The sequence below is a fragment of the Penicillium roqueforti genome, assembly GCF_015533775.1.
Source record: "Penicillium roqueforti strain LCP96 04111 chromosome Unknown scaffold_29, whole genome shotgun sequence".
Classification (NCBI taxonomy): domain Eukaryota; kingdom Fungi; phylum Ascomycota; class Eurotiomycetes; order Eurotiales; family Aspergillaceae; genus Penicillium; species Penicillium roqueforti.
The window spans coordinates 179440-204447 of NW_024067593.1; the positions used below are offsets into that span (position 1 = coordinate 179440).

At 49.4% G+C, this 25008-nt stretch overlaps 9 protein-coding genes across 9 annotated transcripts; 6 read left to right on the forward strand and 3 right to left on the reverse strand.

Annotated features, from left to right (window-relative positions):
• Positions 1-1546: 1546 nt before the first annotated feature.
• LCP9604111_8131 (bZIP transcription factor) lies at positions 1547-3070 on the forward strand (the record flags this gene model as incomplete). The annotated part of the gene is made up of 3 exons (XM_039076241.1): positions 1547-1670; positions 1766-2872; positions 2967-3070. 3 exons carry the CDS (start codon positions 1547-1549, stop codon positions 3068-3070), a joined length of 1335 nt encoding a protein of 444 aa, XP_038925910.1.
• Positions 3071-3124: 54 nt separating this feature from the next.
• Positions 3125-5239, reverse strand: LCP9604111_8132 (uncharacterized protein; the record flags this gene model as incomplete). The annotated part of the gene is made up of 7 exons (XM_039076242.1): positions 3125-3127; positions 3181-3301; positions 3382-3667; positions 3726-3789; positions 3856-3927; positions 4103-5040; positions 5164-5239. The coding sequence occupies 7 exons, from the start codon at positions 5237-5239 to the stop codon at positions 3125-3127; spliced, it is 1560 nt and encodes a 519-aa protein (XP_038925911.1).
• Positions 5240-5812: 573 nt separating this feature from the next.
• LCP9604111_8133 (uncharacterized protein) lies at positions 5813-10243 on the forward strand (the record flags this gene model as incomplete). The annotated part of the gene is made up of 2 exons (XM_039076243.1): positions 5813-6374; positions 6423-10243. The coding sequence occupies 2 exons, from the start codon at positions 5813-5815 to the stop codon at positions 10241-10243; spliced, it is 4383 nt and encodes a 1460-aa protein (XP_038925912.1).
• Positions 10244-11429: 1186 nt separating this feature from the next.
• LCP9604111_8134 (DSD1 family PLP-dependent enzyme) lies at positions 11430-12533 on the forward strand (the record flags this gene model as incomplete). Its single annotated transcript, XM_039076244.1, has 1 exon — positions 11430-12533. One exon carries the CDS (start codon positions 11430-11432, stop codon positions 12531-12533), a length of 1104 nt encoding a protein of 367 aa, XP_038925913.1.
• Positions 12534-12810: 277 nt separating this feature from the next.
• On the reverse strand, positions 12811-14094 carry LCP9604111_8135 (glycoside hydrolase family 16 protein; the record flags this gene model as incomplete). Its single annotated transcript, XM_039076245.1, has 3 exons — positions 12811-13149; positions 13219-13678; positions 13733-14094. The coding sequence occupies 3 exons, from the start codon at positions 14092-14094 to the stop codon at positions 12811-12813; spliced, it is 1161 nt and encodes a 386-aa protein (XP_038925914.1).
• A 2465-nt stretch (positions 14095-16559) lies between these two features.
• Positions 16560-17793, forward strand: LCP9604111_8136 (uncharacterized protein; the record flags this gene model as incomplete). Its single annotated transcript, XM_039076246.1, has 5 exons — positions 16560-16632; positions 16698-17387; positions 17448-17574; positions 17631-17687; positions 17739-17793. The coding sequence occupies 5 exons, from the start codon at positions 16560-16562 to the stop codon at positions 17791-17793; spliced, it is 1002 nt and encodes a 333-aa protein (XP_038925915.1).
• Positions 17794-20002: 2209 nt separating this feature from the next.
• aspf13 (allergenic cerato-platanin Asp F13) lies at positions 20003-20461 on the forward strand (the record flags this gene model as incomplete). The annotated part of the gene is made up of 1 exon (XM_039076247.1): positions 20003-20461. One exon carries the CDS (start codon positions 20003-20005, stop codon positions 20459-20461), a length of 459 nt encoding a protein of 152 aa, XP_038925916.1.
• Positions 20462-20610: 149 nt separating this feature from the next.
• Positions 20611-22352, reverse strand: LCP9604111_8138 (NADPH-adrenodoxin reductase; the record flags this gene model as incomplete). Its single annotated transcript, XM_039076248.1, has 3 exons — positions 20611-21483; positions 21538-21969; positions 22056-22352. 3 exons carry the CDS (start codon positions 22350-22352, stop codon positions 20611-20613), a joined length of 1602 nt encoding a protein of 533 aa, XP_038925917.1.
• A 224-nt stretch (positions 22353-22576) lies between these two features.
• Positions 22577-24911, forward strand: LCP9604111_8139 (uncharacterized protein; the record flags this gene model as incomplete). The annotated part of the gene is made up of 3 exons (XM_039076249.1): positions 22577-22741; positions 22801-22989; positions 23040-24911. 3 exons carry the CDS (start codon positions 22577-22579, stop codon positions 24909-24911), a joined length of 2226 nt encoding a protein of 741 aa, XP_038925918.1.
• Between the last annotated feature and the right edge of the window lie 97 nt (positions 24912-25008).

The window sequence follows — 25008 nt, forward strand, 5'->3', positions numbered from 1 at the left end:
TCAATCTTATTGGGATGCCAAAAAGAGAGAGCGTTCTAGACAACGTGCAGCTACAGAGCAGGTGTTGGCTATTGTATCGTCCCCGGATCCCCTTATACTCTCGCCTTTTATCAAATCGCCTTCAGATCCCGTTATACCATTAATAAAATCACTATCCCAGCAGTATCTTACTACTATTACCTCCAACTGCAAAAGTCTTCTCTCTCTCCACTCCCTGAGCGTCCCAACAAAGACAACCCTAGCAACAGCCTTCAGAGGTGTTCCGGACTTCATTATCCTTGATTCATACAAAGCCATCAAGGTCATCGGAGAGGCAAAGACGCCGTGGGATTGTCTGAGTGTGAACATACTGGCTACGGCTATTCTTACTTTCGGGGACGGCGAAGAGAGGCGCTACCTAGGTTCGTGTTATCACTTAATCCCCCAAGCTCGATATGTTCTAAGGCTAACATTCATATAACGGACAGGGCAATTAGCCGGTCAAATGCGTGAGCTGGACCTCAAGTATGCGTTCCTGACAACATACGATGAGACAATTTTTGTCCGGGAAGTAGATGTTGGAAGTCACTGGTCTTGAATATTCACCAGTGATTAGGTACGATGAGACGTTTCATGGTGGGCAGGCACTCAGTGCAACACTGCGACAATGCTTTTTCTTCATTGCACTACAAGGGATGGCAGATCCTAGGTTAAGAGAAATCTATTGGGTTGTCCCTTCACCGGAAATCACACATAAATCATATATATACTCTCACCTAGCTATGACTTAACCATTGATATCAACTATCTTTGATGGTAACCTCACTTCCCAAATTTTTGAGAACCACCTCAGATACGCTTGAAAGAGCACCAACCGACTTCCATCGCTCCACGTTGGATAGCTGACAGACATTGACTCAATCAAAAATGCCTCGAAAATACCTTATTCCGGTAACCTGCTTTCTTGCCAATTCTTAGCCATATCAAGAGACCGCTCCTTTCTTTTTCACGAGTAAACCAGAATTCCCATTTGCCGATGTTTTCCGGTTTCCCAACTGGGATTAGCCTGATAGGATCAATAGTTGTTACGCGTCACATGACCTAAAAGTCGCCCTTGAGGGTAAGAACCATCTCCAAATGATGAAGTCCCAGTCTCCAGAGGCAGACCGTCACCTTCATATACTTTTCATTAACCATATAAAATCAATAAAAAATATGAGATTAATATAGGCAATTAAGACGCATCTAAAATATCCTTCTAACTAATTTCGGGATCTTTGATCTCAATATTCAGGATGTAAAGCATAGAAGTAGACGGGTTTGGAAGAGCACTGTCAAAATCCTGCATTCTGCGGTCCAGCAGGATTCTAAGGCATCAATATTACTATGTTAGGCATAGCTTCGGCTGCTCCGATCTCTGTGGGACAAATAAAGTGGGGCAGTACTTAAGAAGAGCCAATCGTGGAGCCGGGCGAAAATATGTGGCTCACGTCAGCCATGGTCCCCACAGCAGCTGTGCCGCAACGGTTCTAGCCACATCTTTGACATCTTCCCAACATTTTACACGATGCCATTTCAGACTCGAGAAGGAACACTGCAGAGTGATAGCGTGGGAAAGGCGAAACGGAAGCCTGTCCGCCGTGACCCAGAGAAGAGACGGCAGCAGAACGCTCAAGCACAAAGAAAGTACCGTGAGTACAGGTCTTCTCTGGCATAGGCATGCCGGCAACATACGGATCATGGGTACAGGGATCCCCAGAAAAAGGAATACTAATCCTTCGTCTAGGAGAAAAGTTTCGTGAGCGCCTAGAGAGTCTCGAAGCACTTGCAGCATCTGCTACGCCGGGCCGTGCTACTGAAAGAACACCAGCTGCGGGTACAGGCCCATCCGAGGCGGTCGCAACGATTAGCTCAACCACTGCTCCAACCCATATTGCAAAGAGCCTCCCAGCTTATGATACTTGGGATATATCTACTTCCAGTCCATCTACGGCGACTTCGAGAGAATGCCAATACTTTACTCCACAGTCAAATGACACCCTATCAGCACCGAGTGTATGGGACTTTACAACATATTGTCCACAGGCAGATACCTCCCCATCATCACTGAGTATATGGGATTCTCCAACGCATGTTTCGCAGTCAGACGGCACACCACCGTCACTGAGCGTATGGGATTCTACAACACATGTTGATCCTTCTCTTCTCATTTGTGATAAACAAAATGACGCCCTTGGTCTATACTGGACGACCAACATCGACTGCGGCTGCTCCAGCCCACACTTCCAGATACGGACAGAAGGTCCAGCAGGCCCCTTCAGCTGTGGGGAGGTTAGGATACTCAGATTCGGATCGAGTGCACCTGCAGCAGATCCATATGCCAACAACCTTCGCATCGAAACAGTCTGCACTATAGCTGCACTGAGTACTCTTGGAATACATGTTGGCATTACCGAGGAGACGCTCTGTGCCGAAGAATCTCTCTCGCCATTCTTCCAGTCTAGCACGGAGTCAGCGGATGATATGGCCAAAGCAAATATGATTTGCACAGTGAAGAGAACATTCAAGACACTGAAGCCGGACTTGAGGCCGAGCAGCGAACAAATCACTGTCAAGCATCATCCATACATAGATATTCTACCTTTCCCGACACTACGAAAAGGTCTCATCGCCCATCAGGAAGAGGTTGACGAGGATAACTTCTTCCACGACATGCTGAACGGTTTAGTATGCTGGGGAGGTGCAGGCATTGGGAAGAAGGATCGAAATAACTCCACTGGATATGTTTCGACAGGTACGCCGTGGGACGTCCGCAGCTGGGAGGCAAGGGTGTGGTTTTTGAAAAAGTATTGGACTCTGCTAGGTGGTGAAGATGGAGAACTTGTGCGGCAAAGTGAGTGGTGGCGCAGTACCAGAGGGGAAGACACGCCGGAAATAAGTCCACAGCTAGAAATATAATTAGAAATATAATTTCGGGTCGTTGATAGGCTTCAGGCTGGCGGCGCGTGATATCAGCATACCAGACCGAGCATACAGACTTTTACGGCACGACCAGGGCCATCAGCTTATTGATAGCGGCTACATTAAGTAGAAATGCGGACAATTGACAACAACCAAGCCCGCAATAATACAAGGGTGGCGGCGCTCACTAAGAATCTCGACCCCGTGGAACCTCATAGTATAAGGAAATAAACTGCATACCATGCATATGCACTTATGCAGGCTAGAATTTCCAGCAGGCATGAGAAGCTCCCTCGCCTCATCGGCCTCTTCCTCGGGGATGGTAATAGCGCAGCTCAACGCGACAAGGCCGTGCCAGAGCCTTGATAGCAGGATAAAATTAGTATCGGGTAGAGGTTTGACCTAGGATGCTAAGGTCGTTGGTGGGTGCAGGAGACTTACCCGTATCCCACATCAAAGCACCTGTACGGGATGTACTCCTCGAGAGTATTGAATTGCTTGTCATCCTGCCGGGTACTCGAATGTTGAACACCAGCGGCCCAGCTCTTGGTGACAACCGTTGCTCTCTCGGGGTCGATTGCCATCATCTCGCGGAGAATCTGGGCAACGATTCTACGCTTTCCAGAGGAGCCACCTTTCTCTTCGATCTTGCTAGTCTGTCCGCCTTTTTCCAAGGCCTGCTCTACCTCCTCCAGGTTTGCGTCTTGGATTTCTTTATCGATGATATCTGCAGTGAATTAGACTCATTCGGGATATCCCACATACCAGAGACAACGAGCACTTACCGTCATGGATGAAACCAAATTCAAGCGCATAACTGGTAATCTCCAACCGGGAGACATTCCGGTACTGCGACAGTTATGAAACTAAACTGTGGGCCCAAGCCACCCCTGAAAGGATTCTCTAGGGGCCAACCAAGCGGCGCCAGTCTTCCTGGGCCCTGAACGCACCGACTTCTTCAAGGTCGGCAGCCGCATGCCTCTCGATCTATACAAATACGCTGTTACAACACCAATACCGTATAAATGAGAAAATTGATGAATAAGCCCGGTATTTGACCACTCCGCCCTACCTAGGTATCACACGTCTATTTCTTCGTCTATTACTCCGTACTTCTTCCCTCGATGACATTTCACACGTATGTCTTGCCATCCTCGCACACCTGCTTAAACGCGTCGTCGGTATGCTGCAACACCTTCTCCACCGCGCCCTCCCCCCTCGTCCTCCCTAATTTCTTGTTCGCCGGGAACACCTCCCCGTCCCAATTCACCCAGTAACAACCACTCCCCTTCGTCCCATCACTGCCAACCGCGACATCCCCCTCCATCTTCGCCCCCTCGGCTTTCGGTGGAAATCTCCCACTCGTTGCCGCAAACAAATGCCTCTCCCCACTCTCCTGAATCGGAACTATAAATGGACTCAACAGCGTCCCTAGCACAGACGACAGCACGCGTCCAACCGGCAGTTCACGCATCAGACCTGTGGCCACGCCAGAGGGGTACGCGTGGACAAAGCTAGTATGCGGGTGTCGCTGCGCCATTCCCTCTAGGAAAAAATCGCCCATTAGGCTGGCGTGCGCTTGGCACGTCTGGAGGCTAAAGGTGTGCTTGAGACTGAGGTCTGAGAAGTCGAGCCTACCTGAGCCGCCGGTGCGGACGGAGACCTGTGGGTCTAGGACGGAGACTACGCGGGATAGTCTGGCGTTGGCGTTGACAGATGGGTCTTCTGCGGCTGCGGTCAAGAGGGGGAGCAACTTGGTGACGAATCGCATCCGTGCGTAGTAATGCAGCACGAATTTGCGGTCCAAGCCTTCCGCCGTCTCATCCCGGCCTTTCAGCGTCATATACCCTGGTGTCATAAAGAGCAGGTTTAGCTTGTTTTCTTTAGCTGCGATCTCGTCGCACACGCTGTCGACGTTTTTGAGGAGGGATATGTCGGTCTGGAGAAAGGTCGGTTGGGCGGAGGGGTTTATGGTCTTCATGGAGGCGATGGCGTCGTCGGCGGCGGACTGGCTGCGGCCGATGAGGTAGATTTTGGGAGAGAGGGTGTGACGAGCCAAGGCGAGGGCCGTGGAGAGGGAGATGCCGGAGGTGCCGCCGACTGGAGGGTATTAGTGAGATGGAATTCCCAAGAGAGGGAATGGGGTAGAGCAGAGCCTTTGGATCGGGCTATTTGCTTCGGGAGCATCGTAAAGACTAAAATGTTGGAGCAGGTTGAACTTACCGAACACCGCGACGAGACCTGGGGCTAGTGATTTGAGAGTCGCATTATGGGCTTGAATGGTTTGGAGGTTCACCATTGCTGCTTCGATCTCTGGCTGAACACGGAATTGTGGGGTGTAGGAAGTAGATGGGATCTAGGTTTCCTTGCGATAAAAGCTCGAAATCCACGGCAATGCCAGAAGCAAGAGCAAGGTGGGTGGGTGGGCAGACCAGACCACTCTAGGGCTGGACAGGGTTACGTCGATCCCTGGCCCGAAACGGCTCAATCCCGCTTTGGCTTTTAATCTAAACTAGATCAATGTGGATGTGGCCAATAGCGCTTCCCCGGGGCCGAGATTGTTCTGGCTGATGTGACCCATTGATCTGCCCAGGTGGCTGATGTGAGCCATCGATCTTGGCTGAGGTAAACCTTTGTTTGCATGACACGGACCAAAAATGTTCGCAAAACGCCTCCAGGCCTTGTTTGCGTGGATCACGTTATCCATGCCTTCAGTCCAAACTGAGAGCGAAGAATGCCTAGGGCAATGTGCTGCTTTATATATGAATCTTCTGCTCCTAGCAATTGATACCGAAACTTCAGTCCTTCTTTCTTACTATAGTCGATATATTCGATTGACGCTTATTGGTGTCGAACCAGAACACCCGCAAACATGAGCTTGGGCAAATTCGTGGCCAATGGCGACCGCGAGACCGAAAGTGTGAAGGACGACGTCCCCAGTGTGGAGAAGAGGGAGGCCGAGGTTCACCAACTGGCCAGAGAATTCACAGAGCAGAAAACGTTTTCAACGACTGGCGAGAACCCCTTTTCAGCGGAGCCTGGATCGACCCTGGACCCCAATGGGGAACACTTCCATGCCCGGGCTTGGTGCACGGCCATGCTACAGATGCAGACCGAGGACAAACAAGCGCATCCACTCCGGACACTGGGTATAGCCTTCAGCAACCTGAATGTGCACGGTTTCGGTTCCGATACCGATTATCAGAAGAGCGTTGGCAACGTCTGGTTAGAGACTTTCAGTCTGGCGAGGAAGGTCACAGGCCAACATCAACGCAAAATCGAAATTCTGCAGAGCTTGGATGGCTTGGTGGAGGCTGGAGAGATGCTTGTGGTTCTTGGACCACCTGGATCGGGATGCTCGACTTTCTTGAAGACCATCGCTGGAGAGACACACGGCTTTTTTGTCGACAAGAACTCGAAGATCAATTTCCAAGGTACGTCCGACGTCATCCACGTGAAGGCTTCCTGCTAATAGTCGTCAGGTGTGAGCGCAAAGCAAATGTCCACCGAGTTTAGGGGAGAAGCCATCTACACCGCTGAGGTCGACGTCCACTTCCCTAAGCTCACGGTTGGAGACACTCTCTTCTTTGCTGCCCGGGCCCGAGCGCCACGCCACATTCCCGGAGGAGCAACTGTGAACCAGTATGCCACGCATATGCGAGACGTCATTATGGCCATCTTCGGTATCAGTCACACCAAAAATACCATCGTGGGAAACGACTTCATCCGCGGTATATCCGGTGGAGAGCGCAAGCGTGTCAGTATTGCCGAAGCCTGCCTTAGCATGGCGCCGCTGCAATGTTGGGACAACTCCACTCGTGGTCTTGATAGTGCAAATGCTGTCGAATTCTGCAAGACTCTACGCATGCAGACTGACATCAACGGCGCCACGGCCTGTGTTTCCCTTTACCAAGCTCCCCAGGCTGCCTACGACCACTTCGACAAGGTCCTCGTTCTTTACGAAGGTCGCCAGATCTACTTTGGTCGCACGACCGCGGCTAAGAAGTACTTCCTTGACATGGGTTTCATCTGCCCTAACCGACAAACTGACGCCGATTTCCTCACTTCTATGACTAGCCATCTCGAGCGTGTCGTGCAGCCAGGGTATGAATACCGCGTCCCCCGGACGCCCGATGAGTTCGCGGCAAGATGGAAGGCCTCAGCAGAACGAGCACAGCTCGTGCAAGACATTGAGATGTATAATGCAAAGTTTGCACTCGGTGGTGAATACCTGGACAAGTTCAAGCAATCTCGGAGAGCTCAGCAAGCCAAGGCCCAGCATGTATCGTCACCCTACACTCTTTCATACGTGCAACAGGTTAAATTGTGCTTATGGCGCAGTTTTCAACGATTAAAAGGTGATCCTAGTATCACAGTTTCTTCGTTAATTGGAAATTCCATCATGGCTCTCATCATCGCCAGTATATTTTACAACCTCAAGGCCGATACCAACAGCTTCTTCCAGCGCGGTGCTCTCCTCTTCTTTGCTGTTCTCATGAATGCGTTTGGTTCCGGCCTTGAAATGCTCACTCTTTATGCTCAACGGGCAATTGTGGAGAAACACTCTCGATATGCCCTCTACCACCCGTCCGCCGAAGCATTTGCATCTATGTTGATGGATTTGCCCTATAAGGTCCTCAACGCTATCACTTACAATTTGGTTCTCTACTTCATGACAAACCTGAGGCGTGAACCTGGTGCCTTCTTTTTCTTTGTATTCACCTCATTCGTCCTGACTCTAACGATGTCTATGTTCTTCCGGTCCATTGCATCATTGACAAGATCCCTCGTTCAAGCCCTGGCCCCCGCTGCGATTCTAATTCTGGGTCTCGCCATGTACACCGGATTCACCATTCCGGTACACTACATGCTTGGATGGGCCCGCTGGATCGCCTATATCAATCCCATCAGCTATGGCTTTGAGTCTCTAATGATCAATGAGTTCCACAACCGCGACTTCATCTGTGTCAACTACGTCCCGTCAGGTCCTGGCTACACGGATGTCGGAACTCACAACCGTGTTTGCTCCACAGTTGGATCAGTGCCTGGGCAGCCCTACGTCAATGGCGACGACTACATTGAGTCGGCTTATGGCTATACCGCCTCGCACAAGTGGAGGAACATCGGCATTATATTTGCCTTCATGTTCGCCCTGATGGTTGTCTATCTGATTGCTACCGAGTTCATCACCGAAAAGAAGTCGAAGGGCGAGATCCTAGTCTTCCGTCGCGGGCACAAGGCCCTGAAGAAGAGCAAGTCAGAGGACGATGTCGAAGGCGGTAGTAGCCGCAGCATTGCTGTGAAGACCCAATCGGACGGCATTGCCATCATCGAACGCCAGACTGCTATCTTCCAGTGGAAAGATGTTTGCTACGATATTAAGATTGGAAAGGACCATCGCAGGATTCTTGATCATGTTGATGGATGGGTCAAACCGGGTACCTTGACTGCACTGATGGGTGTCTCTGGTGCCGGAAAGACCACACTATTGGATGCCCTAGCTACCCGCACCACTATGGGTGTTATCACTGGAGAGATCCTTGTCGATGGCAAACCCCGCAATAACTCCTTCCAGCGCAAGACCGGCTACGCTCAACAACAAGATCTGCATTTGAACACCAGCACAGTTCGCGAGGCCCTTACCTTCTCTGCTCTTCTACGCCAGCCCGCTCACGTTCCTCGTCAAGAGAAGGTCGACTATGTCACAGAAGTTATCAAGCTCCTAGAAATGACCGAGTATGCTGATGCCGTTATTGGTGTACCTGGTGAGGGTCTCAATGTCGAACAACGTAAACGACTCACAATCGGTGTAGAGCTTGCCGCCAGGCCAGCTCTACTTCTCTTTTTAGACGAACCTACCTCTGGACTTGATTCTCAGACATCATGGGCTATCCTTGATCTCCTTGATAAACTGAAAAAGAACGGTCAGGCTATTCTGTGTACTATCCATCAACCCTCTGCTATGCTATTCCAGCGATTTGATCGACTCCTCTTCCTGCAGGCCGGTGGTCGCACCGTGTACTATGGAGATATTGGCGAGAACTCGCAAATTCTTATTGACTATTTCGTCCGCAACGGTGGTCCCCCGTGCCCTCCTACCGCTAACCCCGCGGAATGGATGCTCGACGTTATCGGTGCCGCTCCTGGATTCCACACTGATATCGACTGGTACGAGACATGGCGCAAGTCCCCCGAACATGCACATGTCCAAAAACATCTCACCGAACTGAAATTTGAACGCTCCCAGCTTGTCAACCCTGCCCACACTGTCTTGGGTAAGCGCGAGGACAAGGCCAGCTACCGCGAATTCGCCGCTCCTTTCTACGAACAACTCTGTGAAGTCCAGACCCGAGTATTCCAGCAAATCTGGCGCTCACCCACATACATCTACTCCAAGACTGCACTATGCGGCAGCTCGGCTCTCTTTGTCGGTTTCTCTTTATACAATACCCCCAACACGATGCAGGGGCTTCAGAACCAGATGTTCGCTATCTTTATGTTATTGACTCTCTTTGGTCAGCTCATCCAGCAAATCATGCCACATTTCGTTGCCCAGCGCAGTTTGTACGAGGTCCGCGAACGTCCATCTAAAGCTTACTCTTGGAAAGCTTTCATGATATCGAATATTGTTGTTGAACTCCCCTGGAACACGCTCATGTCTCTCATTATATTCGTTTGCTGGTACTACCCTGTCGGTATGTACCGCAACGCCGAGCCCACTGATTCCGTCACGCTCCGCGGCGCGCAAATGTGGCTCTTCATCTGGACCTTTCTTCTCTTCTCGTCTACCTTTGCACACTTCATGATCGCGGCTTTCGAAACCGCCGAGAATGCCGGTAACACGGGCAACATGCTCTTCATGCTCTGCCTCCTATTCTGCGGTGTCCTTGCTACTCCCGCACAGCTCCCAGGTTTCTGGATCTTCATGTACCGCGTCTCGCCATTTACGTACCTCGTCAGCGGTATGCTGTCCGTCGGCATCTCTAACACGAAAGTCATATGTGCGACAAACGAGTACCTGCACTTCGACCCGCTGAACGGTACCTGCGGCGAGTACATGGAAGCATACAAGTCCACCATGGGCGGCTACGTCGAACACGAACTCGCAACCTCAAACTGCAACTTCTGCCCCATCAGCGACACAAACGTGTACCTTACTTCTGTCTCATCCAATTACTCAGATGTGTGGCGCAACTTCGGCATTATGTGGGTGTTCATCGTCTTCAATATCTTTGCGGCATGTGCACTGTACTGGTGGGTGCGCGTCCCGAAGGTTAAGAAAACGGCCACCAAGACTACCTAGTCTATCTGACACACCTACGATCCAAGACCGCGGCCACTGCAGCGAATTGGTCAAGTAACCGGTAGCCCTGCGAAGAGTATCAGGACGCTCGTTCTACATCATGTATACAATTTATTTTCTTAGTCCTTCGCATTTAATGATATTTGTTATCTTAACTCTACTCCGTACTACTAGCTCAATTCATCAGAAAATCTCACTCAGAACTTACTCTACAATATGATAAATGCGTGAAGGTTTAGTCCAGGAATCCTCAATAGTGTCATAGACAGGGTGTCAAAGAAAAGCCAAGGGATGTTTGATAAAAGAGTAGAAGCAAAGAGCCAATTCCTCTCAGATTTCAGTTCTGCTCCCGTAGCAAAGACACTGGAACCCTGGCCCCCGCAGAATAGTGAGTGGCGGATTAGGCACTGCACCGATCACAAAGGATGATAATCCACGCCAGCTTCGAAAATGTGTTTATTACTCTTGTCATCATCCGAAATATGCTTCTTTGGGGATTACTTTTTCTGAAGTTGACATGAATCAGCATAAGATCGGTAACTTGTCTAATTTAGCCATTGCCCATTAGGGTCCCAGCCTGCCCTAGGCAATGTAAATTTGCATGTTCTATGTCGCCTCCTTCTCATGCATGGCCTTGGCCCAACTTTTAAAATGCACTGGATTTCTGCTCTGAGGTTATACAACATCGTGAGTCTCGTCGAACCTTGGAGGATTGATAGATTCAACTTCCTTGAAAAACAGATCTATGGATGCTGCGATTGAATCGGGACTAGTCTAAGCCGATCCATGGTACTGTAATGTTTAGCTTAAACCTTAGTCGATATAAAAAACATCTCGATTAGGACATTATGCGGTAACTTGCTGATACAAAAAGGACATGGATCTAGAAGATGCCTCAACTTAGCTGGATATGCTTAGGTAAAGAATGAATATTTTAGAAACAAAATCCTCTGGGATACATCAATTTAGTACACTTTCTTCTCTAATCTATATTTTCTTACCCCGCACGAATGCCCCCATCTTTAGTGCGGGGTCCATTATGGAACAGCACGGGCACATATTTATCCCTTGCATTCTCCAGCCAACTTATAAAGCGACACCCCTTGTCAAGCTTCAAACCCAGACACTGACCACCAGCACATAACTGGCTTCGAACCTCATCCAGACCCTCGACTTCGAAATCAACATGTATTCCCCCAAAGTCGGCGACCGGGTCGATACCCTCGATACACCATCCATGATCGCAGATCTCGATCTCGTCGAAGCCAACATCAAAAAGCTAATGGACAAGCTACTACCAACTGGCCTCGACATCCGCCCCCATCTAAAAACGACCAAGAGCGCGATCCTAGCCAACAAGATGGTCAAAGCGGGCGCAAAGGGAGGCTGCGTAGCCAAAGTCAGCGAGGCAGAAGTCATCGCCGCGGCAGGATTCGACGACCTTTTTATCACGTGTGAGATTATCGGCCCTGCAAAGGTACAACGGCTGGTGGAACTGTACCGCAAACACCGCAAAATCAGGATAGTGATTGACAGTGAAGCCGGCGCAACGGCTATTGACGAGGCTTTGGCGACGGCCGGTATCGACGAACCTATCTCGGTTTTGATTGATCTCGATGTTGGGCTTCATCGCACTGGTGTTCTACCGGGTGACCCAGCCATGACTCTAGCACGGCATGTGCAGGGTCTGAAGCATTTGAAACTGATCGGGCTCCACGGGTATGAGGGTCATTTGCAGCATTTGCATGATAGGGAAGATCGCAAGAGTCAATGTCTACAGTCTATGGAGATCCTCACAAATACTGCGGACGTGCTGCGGAAGGCAGGCTTCAATATCGAGGTGGTGACTACCGGGGGAACTGGAACGGCGGAGTTCTGCGCCACAGTGCCGGGCGTCACTGAGCTCCAGCCTGGATCGTTTATTTTCATGGATACCGATTACCGAAATGCCGTCGGTACCTTCTACTCCAACAGTCTTACGATTCTATCAACTGTTCTGAGCAAACAAGGTCCTCGGTCGGTCACAATCGACAGCGGGTTGAAATCGTTGACGACGGATAGTGGCTTGGCGGAGTGTAAGGACCCGAGGTACACTTATGGTGTGCTTGGTGACGAGCACGGCTCACTCAGTTGGGAAGAAGGGACCCCGGCGCTTTCGGTTGGGGATCGCGTTGAGATGGTACCGAGCCACATTGACCCTACCGTAAACTTGCACGATTTCTATTACGCCCATCGAGGTGGAGTCATTGAGGAGATCTGGCCTGTCGACTCGAGAGGCAAGGTGCAATGATTATCAAGGGATCTCTAGTGTCTTCAAAGACACGAAGGAAGATATATAACGTTGGTCTTGCTGCTAATTAGCCTTCTATTACGAAGAAAAATACATAGAGAGTTTGTTCATCATCACCTAAATGATGAGATCTCAAGCTCCTCTGATTGCACAATCTGCCCTGAAAACTCCGCCCTCTTAAAATAAAGCACAAACCAAAACCCCGGCAGTGATCGAAACCCACATACATCAATTCAGGAGCACATTAAAGGGGAATCACACTCTGCAATTCAAAAATTCACGAGGTTTGATAGACCTTAAAGCCGCCAAACTCCCAGTACGCAGTGTCGAAACTAGTCGCATTATCCCGCACAAATGTCGTGCAGTTGCCAGGGCAACTACTTTGTGTCGTGTAGTATTTGGTCGCGCCCGCCAAGTCACCACACAAAGAGATATTGATGATGATACTCTGGTTCTTGAAATGAGAACCGATGTTGCAATCCGTGCTGGGGAAGTCCGCAAGTGCTTTGCCCCAGGTGGATGGGTCGGGACTGCCCGAGGTGATATCGGACGGGATCTTAGAGCGGACCCATTGCCAGACGCGAATACCAGCGTCACGGAGCTCCATCGCGTAGACCTGAAAGGGGTGGTTATTAGTAAATTGGTTTCGATGGAAGCATGAACAGTCCGGGACACCATCACTTACTCCGCCACCATTGCTGTTAAACTCGGGACCATAAGTACTCGAAGCGCCTTTCACGCCGCAGCCCGCATAGTCATTCGCCTCGTAGTAACAGTTCTCGTTATCCACAGTGCCACTTTCTTTCCGTTTAACGCCCATGGTGCAGCCTTTCGACGTGTGAAGCGTCGATTGGCTTCCAAAAGTACCAGCGTTGGTAGCTTCCACTACATCGATCTCTCCGTGCTCGGGCCAGTTGCTGGGGTCTGTCAGCCACAAGGCTGGCCATGTTCCACATCCGTACGGGGTGTGGATAATGTCAAAGATGAAAAGCCCATCAGCATAGGTATTGTTAGATGTGACTCGTACAGATTGGCGCCCATTAGCAGCCTCCGATCCACTGTATGTCGTGTCCACCTTGAGCACCGCGGAGGTGTCCGAGGCGTATGTTAGATTAAGCCATTCGGATGCAGCTCGGTCGATATACCTGAATTACACGTCAGTTGATCTGCTTGGCATAGGCTTGGTTTGTAGGTCATACTGGACAAATCCATTGGTTGGGTCGGTGGCGGTAAAATATTCGAAGTTGTCGAAGAAGGTCGATCCCGAAAATTCGTCTTTCAAGCTGTAATCCAGTTTCGAGTAATTGGGGTACCGATTGGCTCGCACTCCTAGGACAGAGCCAACGACAACAGCCACGATTACCACCACGATGCCGGCCGCTAGGAAAATCTTCTTCTTCAAGGACCATTCCCGGGGGTCCCATCTGGAGTATGTATTTGTAGCTTCTCCGCTCCACTCTCCGTAGGCAGGCGGGTATGCACTGCCCACTGCTGTCTTACTGTGCAACACATGACTTGATTGGAAGCCGCCAGGGTCGTTTTGAGTATAATCGTCGCGCATATTGGGCGGATGGTCTAATTGATGGGGTGTCGTATGCGCCAAGCAATGAGGAAACGAGGAAACAACAATCCCGCCGGGTCCAGCGAGTGCAGAAAGCCAACAGTGAAATCCAAGCTAGGTCTGAAGCAACGCACAGTGAGAAATGATAAGAAGAGAAGAAAGAAAAGAAACAATCTTCCGTTAACAAAATTCGCTGCCTTCCAAGGTTGCCCAGGTGCAGGCCACGCGTTAGATAAGCGGGGCGATTGGCCGCAGCCGGCTGTCCACTTCAGATATCGGGGAGACACTGCTGATCTTTACCCACTAGGCCGATTTAGTTGGGCGATTTGCTGGCAGGTAACTACTACTCTCTTGTTGAATGACGACACTGGAATTTGAACAGATATGCTGACAAATTATCATATGATTCCAAGGTCCCCTAACTAGTTATAGTTGACTATAAGTACTCATACATCAATACCTCCGACCCAGGCCCAACCCAAATTAGGGTCTTGGCGTTCATAAACTGTAAAGTCAGCAGAATTGTACGCATAATTAGCGTGACATGGTTTTTATAACCAATTTAGGGCCTTCAACACAGATTAGGCTAGGGCTGAGTTTACCTAGGTCCAGCTGAAGTCTAAGATTCATCGTGCCACTTAGTTAAATTCATGTCGATTTGTGTACTACGCAGGTACCCAATATACATCTCTCACCGGTAGGCAAGATAGTAGCGGTGATCCATAACTAGTTATACTAGAGACTGAGGTGAGTATGAGGAAATTTACAAGGCACCAAAAGACAAGACTCAATTTCATTCCTGTGTTGTTGCTGACGTGCATCCCTTCCTCAGCCAATCAATGGAATTAGGTAGTAGGGGTGATGGACGATGCGTTGCTCCTTTTTCCGTCGCGCTCCAATGACATCGAATCTATGATTGCAAAATATCTGAGCCACGTTGTAAGACAGCCATTTAGTTGTTGGCTGTCGACCCCAATTTGACCGTTCTGTCATAAAGAAGCTGAAGCTTCTCGGTTCGGGTATCGGTTGCAGAAAGGTGCGCAGTTTGGCTATCAAGCACTGTGCGCTGTTGAATGATGTGTCTTCGAATACGGCTTCGCTCCAAGGACATATCTCCGATCAACCTGTCAGAGACTACCAATGCATCTTTGAGAGCCACCAAAGTACTTTTGGGGGCTTCAGTTTGTTGAGAAGAGTCAGGGCGGGCCGGGTCAGGAACTGCCGTAGCTCTGGGCTCATTGGTGACTAGATCACGAGGTGGCTCCTGGGAGGACATTTCTGTAAAATGGTTAGTTGACCTCATCCTCAAGTTGATTTATGATTAACTCATTAGATATCTGTACCGCGGCGACTGGGTATGAAATGGGGTTGGTATAATGGTGTGAAGTGAAGAATATATGATGGAAAGAGAGTGATTGTCTCAGAGAAGATGTAATTTATACTTATAGTCTCAGTTCTCATGGTTACCGAGCGGACAATAGATCTCGATTGGTATGATAGCTGTCACCTCTCTACGGAGTATGAGATATGATTATAGTTCCTATATAGCAGTTTGTATACACTCAAAAAAAAATCATAATATTATCCTACGCAAGGTTCACGAGGTCGAACTCCGGGGTAGGATCGCCCTTCAACTGAGAGATTCCCTCAGATAGAGTCCACCGGCTGTGAACATTTTCTTTGGTTAAATGATCCGCAACCCACTTCATAGTTCCTACGAAGGGGCTATTCCCGGCGTTTGATGCAATTTCCGTCAAAAGCTTTCCGCAGGCCCAAATGTCATTCAATCGACGCGTTTGGAAAGGAAGTTCAAAGGGTGATATTTCATCTTGTATCTCTGGAGCACGCCACCCGTGCGTTACTTCGCCGATGCCGCTAATGTCAATGAGGACCGCATTGTCATTATCGTCGAGAACAACATCTGAAGGTTTCAAATCCATATGGGTTTTCTTTGCGCGGTGAATAATGCCTTTAGAACACGTTGTAAGGAACCACCGCTATAGTACTCCTGTATCGCGTGGCTGGTAAAGGGGGCGGTTGACTACCTTGAGAATATATGGTATTATTCGCCCCTGTGTAAAACGCGGAACACTCCGTCGGTAATTTCATCCTCCTCTATCAATTCTACATAATTTTTAGGGAGGATGAGTGGACGGGTAGGTCTTATATCTCCTAGGTGAATGTTTACCACGTGACTGTAAATACGCGCGGGCAAACAAAACAATGTACGAGATCGCCAAGAAAGGCCCAATGTCACCTGCCTGTCGTGGAGGAAGGGGGTCCTTTCTGGTAAGAGCAATATCACCTTATGCTAAGCCTCAAGCTGTAATTGCCTGAGACACAGAGGAACAAACCATACCGGCCTGATTCCTCTTGAAACCTCATGCAAACTTTCACTCACACCTCTAAATCCAAGATTCATCGGCAAGATTCAGAAAAAAAATAACTCCCCTTTTACTATAGTCATGAGTTTTCAAGCAAACCAAGACTTAGGGGTCGGGAATCCGTACGCAAAAGTTGACCCCGCTGTCGCTGCTAGTGAGTATCAGTGATCCTTCGCTTGACTTACTTGAAAAGTGTCCTGATAATAACGACTATGACAGAGCTTCCGGATGGCGCCAAAGCCATATCAACTGAGAATCACGGCTTTAGCTTTCGGGCTACAACAGGGCGCATTGATGTTGAATTGGTAGACGGGTCTGTTCGGAGATTCTTCATGAAGGTTCTGCTAGAGGAGAGTGGCAGAGCGATGGTTCACGGCGAATTTGAGTCTATGACTGCAATCTATAATCTCATCCCTGATTCTGTTCCGAGGCCGATCGGCTGGGGTACATATGAGACAATATCCGACACACATTTTTTCCTATGTGAATTCAAGGATATAAATCAAGAACTGCCAAACGTGGGAAAGTTTACTGAATGCCTTGGGGCCCTACACAATGATAGCATGTCACCGACTGGGAAGTTTGGATTCCACGTCACTACCTATAGCGGCAACCTGTCACAGCACAATGAGTGGTCGGACAGCTGGGAGACCTTCTTTGCTAAATCAATGCGACACGCACTGACGCATGAGATTTCAGCTCGGGGTCCCAGCGAAGACATCGAAATTTTGAGTCCTGTCATATTTGACAAGGTGATCCCACGTTTGCTGCGACCCCTCGAAAGTGAAGGTCGATCTGTCAAGCCCTGTCTGGTGCATGGCGATTTATGGTATGGAAATACCGGGAAGAATGCCACCACAGGAAATCCCATTATGTTTGACGCCTGCTCTTTCTACGCTCATAATGAATGTATGTCGTGATTAGATTGAGCCCATGGATTTACTAACCGACTAAAACCAAACTTAATAGATGAACTTGGACAATGGGCACCGGTTTGCAACCGGTTTGCTTCCGAGTATGTTCAAGCATATCATTTACACTTCCCCATATCATCTCCAGTGGAGGACTACCAAGGTCGCATCGATCTCTATAAACTGTATGTATACCAATCCCATGTTTTTCATATATCAGATCGTTGAACTCGATATCTAGACGGTTTAACACGCATGTCTCGGCTCTCTTCCCCCAAGATCGACATCTTCGAGAACAGTAAGTGACACTCATCGGCGTGGAAATGGACAATCCCTCACATTATCGTAGAATGCTTCAGGATATGAGAGACTTGATCGCTAGATATGGCGATATATCTAACTAGCCTCTAATCAGGTTGCCCAGGCAACTTCTTCTCTCACAATACATCCAATCCATCTTAAATTTGCATGGCGTACACGAGGAAGAAGTTGTATGTCCCGTCACTCTTCGTCCGTCAAGTTCATTTCACTCTCACCTTCCTGCACGAGAGGCTCTTGGAAGGAATCATACCATGAACATATAATAGTGGCCACTTCGAAAAACTGGGCACAGGATCTAGAATATTGAGAAAGCAAATAGATCCGTCCTTGTCAAGAATGATATCTTCGGCAGATATCGCCATTATAGGGATTACGAGGGTGTGATGTGATATCAGATCGATGCTTGAACTTGAGGCTGCAGATATATATATTCATATCTTTCATAGACTTAACGCCGTTCTAGCGCTGTAATCCTCATATATATAACTGACCCATTGAAAGTCGGTAAGCGGACTAGAAGTCAATCCTTTGATTTGTCCTAGGTACACAATGACATTTACGATTCGGGGGAAAATGTCCTTCCTCTTTTCGAGGTCAACGTCTAGCAAGTTTTGTCCTGGTAGCCGTCTTACCATCCGACCCTGACCCATATAGCTAGCCATTTGCAAACGTTGCAAACCTTGAACGTCTCACTCAGCTATCTCAATCTATGTAATGCAAACCAGTAAACATGCAAACAGTAGGCAAGCAAATATGAAGCATATGTTGATGACCTAGTAGATTACGACGTACTAGATCGTGGCAAAAACCAGGAATTCAAGATTCCTAAAAGAGACAACCCTAGCACACAAACGCCCGGATGGTCTAGTGGTACGTTCCACTTCAATAAGCTGTCCTGCGAATCTCAACTAATTAATAATTAGGTATGATTCGTGCTTCGGGTGAACCTGTGCGAGGTCCCGCGTTCAAATCGCGGTTCGGGCCCTTCTTTTTTTTTTTTACATATCTATACATCAGTATCGGGAGCCAAAGCAAGATCCCTTGCTAATGGAATGAATGAATCGCTTACGATGGCAATGCTGTTAATCGTGATATGTCGGTCTGCCATGAGTCGGCCTTACTTGGCACATCACCATGGGAAGTGGCCATGCCTGCGGTTGGTGGTACATAGTCACAATTAAGCGGTTTTAACTTTCTTGTAGCACCAGAAACAATCACTCGGAGCTTACCAACTATGAAACCAGCTTCAAAGGTTCAGTTTTGGTCAAGAACAAAAGCAAAGAAAGAGGAAAGTGAAAAAAAAAAATCGTCCCCGGGAAGGCTTGAACTTCCAACCTCCCGATTAACAGTCGGACGCGCTAACCAATTGCGCCACGGAGACGTGCTAGTTGAAATATCGGGAACTATTATGCTTATTGATCTGATTGAAATATTTCATGTAAAGTCTTAATTCAAATTTAATTCAAGTTGACAACACCTATGGTGATGGAATGAATATGTGTAGGCGAGTATCTTGCGGCCTTGACAGTTTTTTGGTGAATAAAGCCCTTTTTCGCTGACTCGGCACAACAAGTCTCCGTGGCGCAATTGGTTAGCGCGTCCGACTGTTAATCGGGAGGTTGGAAGTTCAAGCCTTCCCGGGGACGATTGTTTTTCTTTTGCCTTTTCACCTCATCTACTTACTTTACCCTCATTTCCTCCTATTCCTTTCTTTTTTTGGTTTAATGAGTTCAGCTTTTGAAATAATTTTAAATTGTGATTCAAACTCAGACGAGAATGAAATGTGGCTATGCTGCTTCGTTCTATGTATCCGTACGAGGTGTTATGATGCAACCTCAGATGCAGTCGCCCTATTGTATGTAGCATAGAGAGAATCTCGCGTGAGCTGTATGTGGATCGACCATGTCATCCTTCTGCAGATCGTATGAAAATAGCACCCGGGATATGCCGTGTCTCAGTCTGCCAGGCTCTGCCTGCATGTTCCCTCGAGAACCCCACAATAGACATCGGCCTTATTGCACCTGTTTCTGGGGGATGATCTATTACGGGAGTATCGGCTGATGGATACAAGATAAAGGCATCCTATTTGGGCTGTGTCACCTGTGAATCTGAGACCTTCATCTAAAACCTGCGCCGAATGCGGCCTGCCAGCAAAGAGGACCTAGAGCAATTTTACTTGGGAGGCCTGTCGGATGGAGATATATAAACCTCGTCGGGAGGGAGGGAAATGTATACAACAAGCAATCAAAACATTATACTCTTCCTCAAAGTACCATCAAATCCTCCATAAACATGAAGTCCACCATCACCTTCACCTCCGCCTTCTTGGCATCCCTCAGCCTTGTTGCTGCTGCTCCGACTCTAGCGGCAGCGGAAACAGTGTCCGTCTCCTACGACCCCAAATATGATGTTGGAACATCATCCTTGAACACCGTCTCCTGCTCCGACGGTGTTAATGGCCTGGTCACTCAAGGCTACACCGACTTCGCATCACTGCCAAGCTTCCCGAACATTGGCGGTGCGATCACCATCCCGGGCTGGAACAGCCCTAACTGCGGCAAATGCTACGCGTTGCACTACTCGAACGACAAGATTGACGAGACAATCTACGTCATTGCTATCGATGCCGCCCCAAGTGGCTTCAACATTGGCCTGCAAGCCATGAACACGCTCACCAACGGCCTGGCGGAGCAACTTGGTCGTATTGACGCCACTTATGAGGAGGCGGATGCCAGCGCGTGCGGGCTCTGAGCGTTAAACAAGATCTATGGAATGTGATAATGAAGGGACGGAATAGTACACGAAAGCGGTGTAATGCCAAGGGAAAACGAAGTCTTGGACTGAGTATGTATTTAGAATTGTCAAACTCTGTGCAGATAGTCCATAATATACATAAAGGTTCAATCAAGCACCTTCAACATTTCTTCTACACGCCCAAGCTTATCCCGAGGCTTGCCCTTTCGTTGGCCGCTCTCTCGCTCCGCCGCATCGATTCGCTGCCAGTCTGTCCACGATGTGGGGCGTAAACCACGGCGCTGAGCCTCGATTTTCACCCCATCCCAGCCTAGACCGCTACCGTGATCGGGTGCATTGAGCAAGGACGTTGAGCCTGCACTTTTTGAGAGATCTTGCACAACGGTGTCTGCAGTAGTAAATGCATCGGTCATTGTTGAGGCAATTACACCCGTTGGACCTCGCTTCACCCAGCCAGCACAGTACAGGCCGGGTAGGTGGGAGACGAGAGATCCGGCAGGTAACGCTTCAGGCTGGCCCTTGTTCGACAAGCTTGTTACACGGCCAAATCCATCATTGGGGATGATACCGCGCCGGGTATCGAAGTCGATACCAAGATCTTCTAGCCCTGGAAGGGGGAGGGATTTGTAGCCTACGCTGCGGAAGAAGACGCTAGCTGGTAGGTTCACCTGTGCACGCTTTCCGCTCGATAAGTGCTTTGGAAACACCTTGGAGCTGGGGCTGTAGGGGTCGGATGGATCAAGTTCGTTGCGAGAGAACTTCACGTGGGATAGATGGTATGGATAATCAGGTGACCAGTGAAGAGAATCGGGTGCAAGTAAGAAATCCAAAGACCAAGACTTTGATGATTTCAGAGGGTCATTGGCTGAACCTTTAGCCAAGAGCTGCATTAGACGCTTCTGCGCCCGGGGCAGTGCCGATACGACCTCTTCCGGCGGAAAGATATCGTCTGGAATGGGATCAAATGATACATCTGGAAGCTGGAGCATTTCACGAATCTCTTTGATAGTAAAGGAAGCCTAAGTCAAGTAATTAGCAACCTGGGTACCGTCAGTCGATTCATTGTAACCCACCTGTAGGGGTCCGCGGCGCCCAACAACTCGCACTCGCTTGATGCGACTTGTGGCGAGTTTTTCCACGGCGTAATCTGCTATATCTGTTTTTTGGAGAGTTTCGACATCCGTAAGAAGAATCCGGGCAACGTCTAGTGCAACGTTGCCTTGTCCGACAATCACGGCGTTTTCTCCGCTTAGGTCTGGATCCAGATCTCTGTGCTCTGGAAGACCATTGTACCACCCCACAAAGGCACGGGCTGAGTGCACACTATGTAAAGCTTTTTCTCCAGGAATTCCCAGCTCCTTGTCTTCTGTGGCACCATAGGCGAATATGATGGCATCATAGTGTGGTTTGAGGGCAGCGAGCGGCAGATCATGCCCGATGTCGACATTACCGACGAAATTGAAGCGCGTGGACTCAGCAACCTCTGTAAATTTATCTTCGCAATTCTAATTTTCATATAATCATGAGCTTATTTCTACATACAATGTTCAATGACCGACTCATCATTGAATCGCGGTTTACCGTGACTCACCTTGACTTCGGGATGGTCCGGGGCAACACCGTACCTAGCCAAGCCGAATGGCACAGGTAGCTTCTCATACATGTCAACTATCGCATCTTCCTGTTTAGCCAAAAGACGATAGGCGGCATAGAATCCCGCTGGGCCGGAGCCCACGATGGCCACACGGACGGGTCGATCAGACTGGGCGACATGACTGTTGGAGCGTTTGGATATAAATTGAGAGACAAAGCTCTGGCACCGTAGAAGAGGCCGGCGATTAAGCCGTACCGTGCATTGAGCACATACAAAGGCCTGTTTTAATTGCATGGTGCATGGATTCGAGAAACCGCAGAGGTGATCGGAGATAATGATACAGGGCACGTGACCCTTATCGGTTGCCCCGGGTGACTATCGCATGTTTGCGGATGTACGACATACTTGTGACCTGGGCACATCCCAGGAGTTGACAGTCGCATTCCACATCCTCAACTTCGTCAACATTCCTTAATTCTGCTTCGCGTGGCTGCCACGAGTGGCATTTAGTCGCTACCATGGGGAGATCGTCGCCTCCATTCCTTTATGAGAGTCCGTCCTTCAAAGGTCCGACCGACCGCGGCTTCAACCCGAGGGACGCGACCGGGACGATTTGGACTCGTCCAACAGACAAGCCAAAGCAAAAAGAATCCCAAGTGAATCTGAACCGACACCCTGACACGGTATGTGTGTCCTTTCGGTAATTAGTGATGGATTCTGCTAATGGTGGATGTGGATGTAGTGGGGTTCTTTCAATACGGTCAGTTCATTTACACCGATGAGCTACAAAACAAAGAATCGGGTCAAGTATGCACGGGGGAGTCAGCTCGCACTCAGAGTGCTCAGTCTTCTGGGCGCCCTTGGGTCCCTATTTTGCTCTATCGTTATCAAGGGAGCTGCAGTGACCGTCATCTGGATCATTCGCGTCGGCGTGAGTACGGCCCACCCAAGAAGACTTTCTCTTGCTAATTTTTATTGCAGCCCATAGTTGCAATACTCCACACCATATATGGCGCTTACCATAATTGCCGGTCTGCTCTTAGGCGTCCCACAGGCTCTCAGGCCAGCTATGGGCTATTCGCCGCGATTGTCGACTTAGGAATCATCCCATTTTACGTGTTTACTGCGTTTATCGCGTATGGTGAATGGACCTCCAATGCATATCACTGGGGAACTCTCTTCAACAACAGCGACCTGACTGTAAAACTGTCCGAGGCCACCTTCATCTTGGCGATCGCAAATGGCGGGTTGCACCTCATCTCCCTTGCTATATCGGGTTTCTTGGCTGTCACATTCCGGAAGATCTCCCGCCTACCGCCTGACATGAACCCACTTGAAGACAATTTGACCGCACGTCCCCGCATAAGCCACAAGGAGGCTCGAACCGACGAGAAACATCTCAGTCAATCCACCATGAATTCCAGCTTCGAGGATCCGCTCATTGGATCTCCTCGCAGTGTGCCGTTCATGCACACACGTGAACAGTCTTTTGGTGGTGATTACAACCGTGAATCGATGGGTATGCTCGACGAGCAGCGGCAGTCACATCCATCCTTTTACCAGCACCGCCTATCCCACTTGGAATCCCCAACAGAACCTTACATGGATCCCTCCAGCCCCGACACACTATTCCAACAACCCGCGAGTCTGCCCTATGACTTCACATCACAGGCACCTGCCCCAGAATATCGGAAAGTTGCCTCGCATGCCCCCGAAATCATCGATGCTACTGCCCAATTGCGTCATCTGTCATCACGTACTGCTGATCGGTCGGATACTGCCAGCCCATTGTCCGATAATTGGGTGGCATACTCTGAACGATCTCTATCGCCAACGGGTGAGAGGCAGGACGAGAGCGCAGCCACTCTCCGCCAGTCCTCCTCTGTTTACAGCCGAAAAAGCAACAAGACCACGACGTCTGTCAGTAGTGGTATTCGAGACTGGTTTGCCTATGGCCCCAAGCCTGAGCCAGGTGCTGCTAGTGCGATCCCAGAGGATGTACGCGGGGAATATGCGTCGCTCACCACACATGAATTCTATGGCCTTGATGATAACCGCCGTGAACAAGATGTGGGTGATCAGCGTATGGACATATTCCCAGACCCAGAATATCACAGAGACGACTTTGATGACGAGCATGACGAGTATCTTCCATTTAACCCACTCATGCTTAACCCACCAACTCCGCAACCTATCCTGACCGATAGGCCCGAGAACACCGATCCCGTGCGGCGTGTTGTCTTGGGTGATAACCCCAATATCTCATACAATGCACAGCCAGTGTCTCTTCCACACGAGAGCCCCAATCTCTCACACAATACACAGGCACAGACAGAGCCTGTTCCACGCGATAGCCCCAAGCCCACCTCGCCCAAGACCCGCTTCTATGGTGAGCTGGATGTTAATGGCAATCCTGGATTGGCGTCACGCGATCCAAGTGAACAGGTCGTCCGCAAGCCCACCAAGCTTACGAAGAAACGCAGCAGCAAGATGTCTGCTTATGCGGCCCTCAAGAAGAACGACAACGATGAAGAAAATGGATACCTGTCAACTGCCTCGCCACGCGCCATCGAAAGCGACCGCAAGGGCCGTGTCGTGAGCAACACCGGCGCAGACACTGCCCGCCCTGGCATTGCAGCCGGAGTTGGTGCATCCCTATCTACATACGGGAGTTACATCGCCGGTCTAGGCGTCGGACGCCGCCGCGATGTGAGTGGCAAGGTTGCCGAAGAAGGGCGCAGTGAAAGCCTTCTCGATGAGCCTCCCAGCCACGAGCAGAACGAAACTCACCCACAGGTTCCGAGCTCTTCAGCAAATCGGGCTGCGGGATGGGCTCGGTTTGCCGGGCTTTGAATGTGATATCCAGGGTCTTTTCTAGGAGTTTACGGTTTGTCTTCATGAGTGGCATGTAGCGTTGTTTGGGACACTTATATCCAGTTTCCATTGGTTT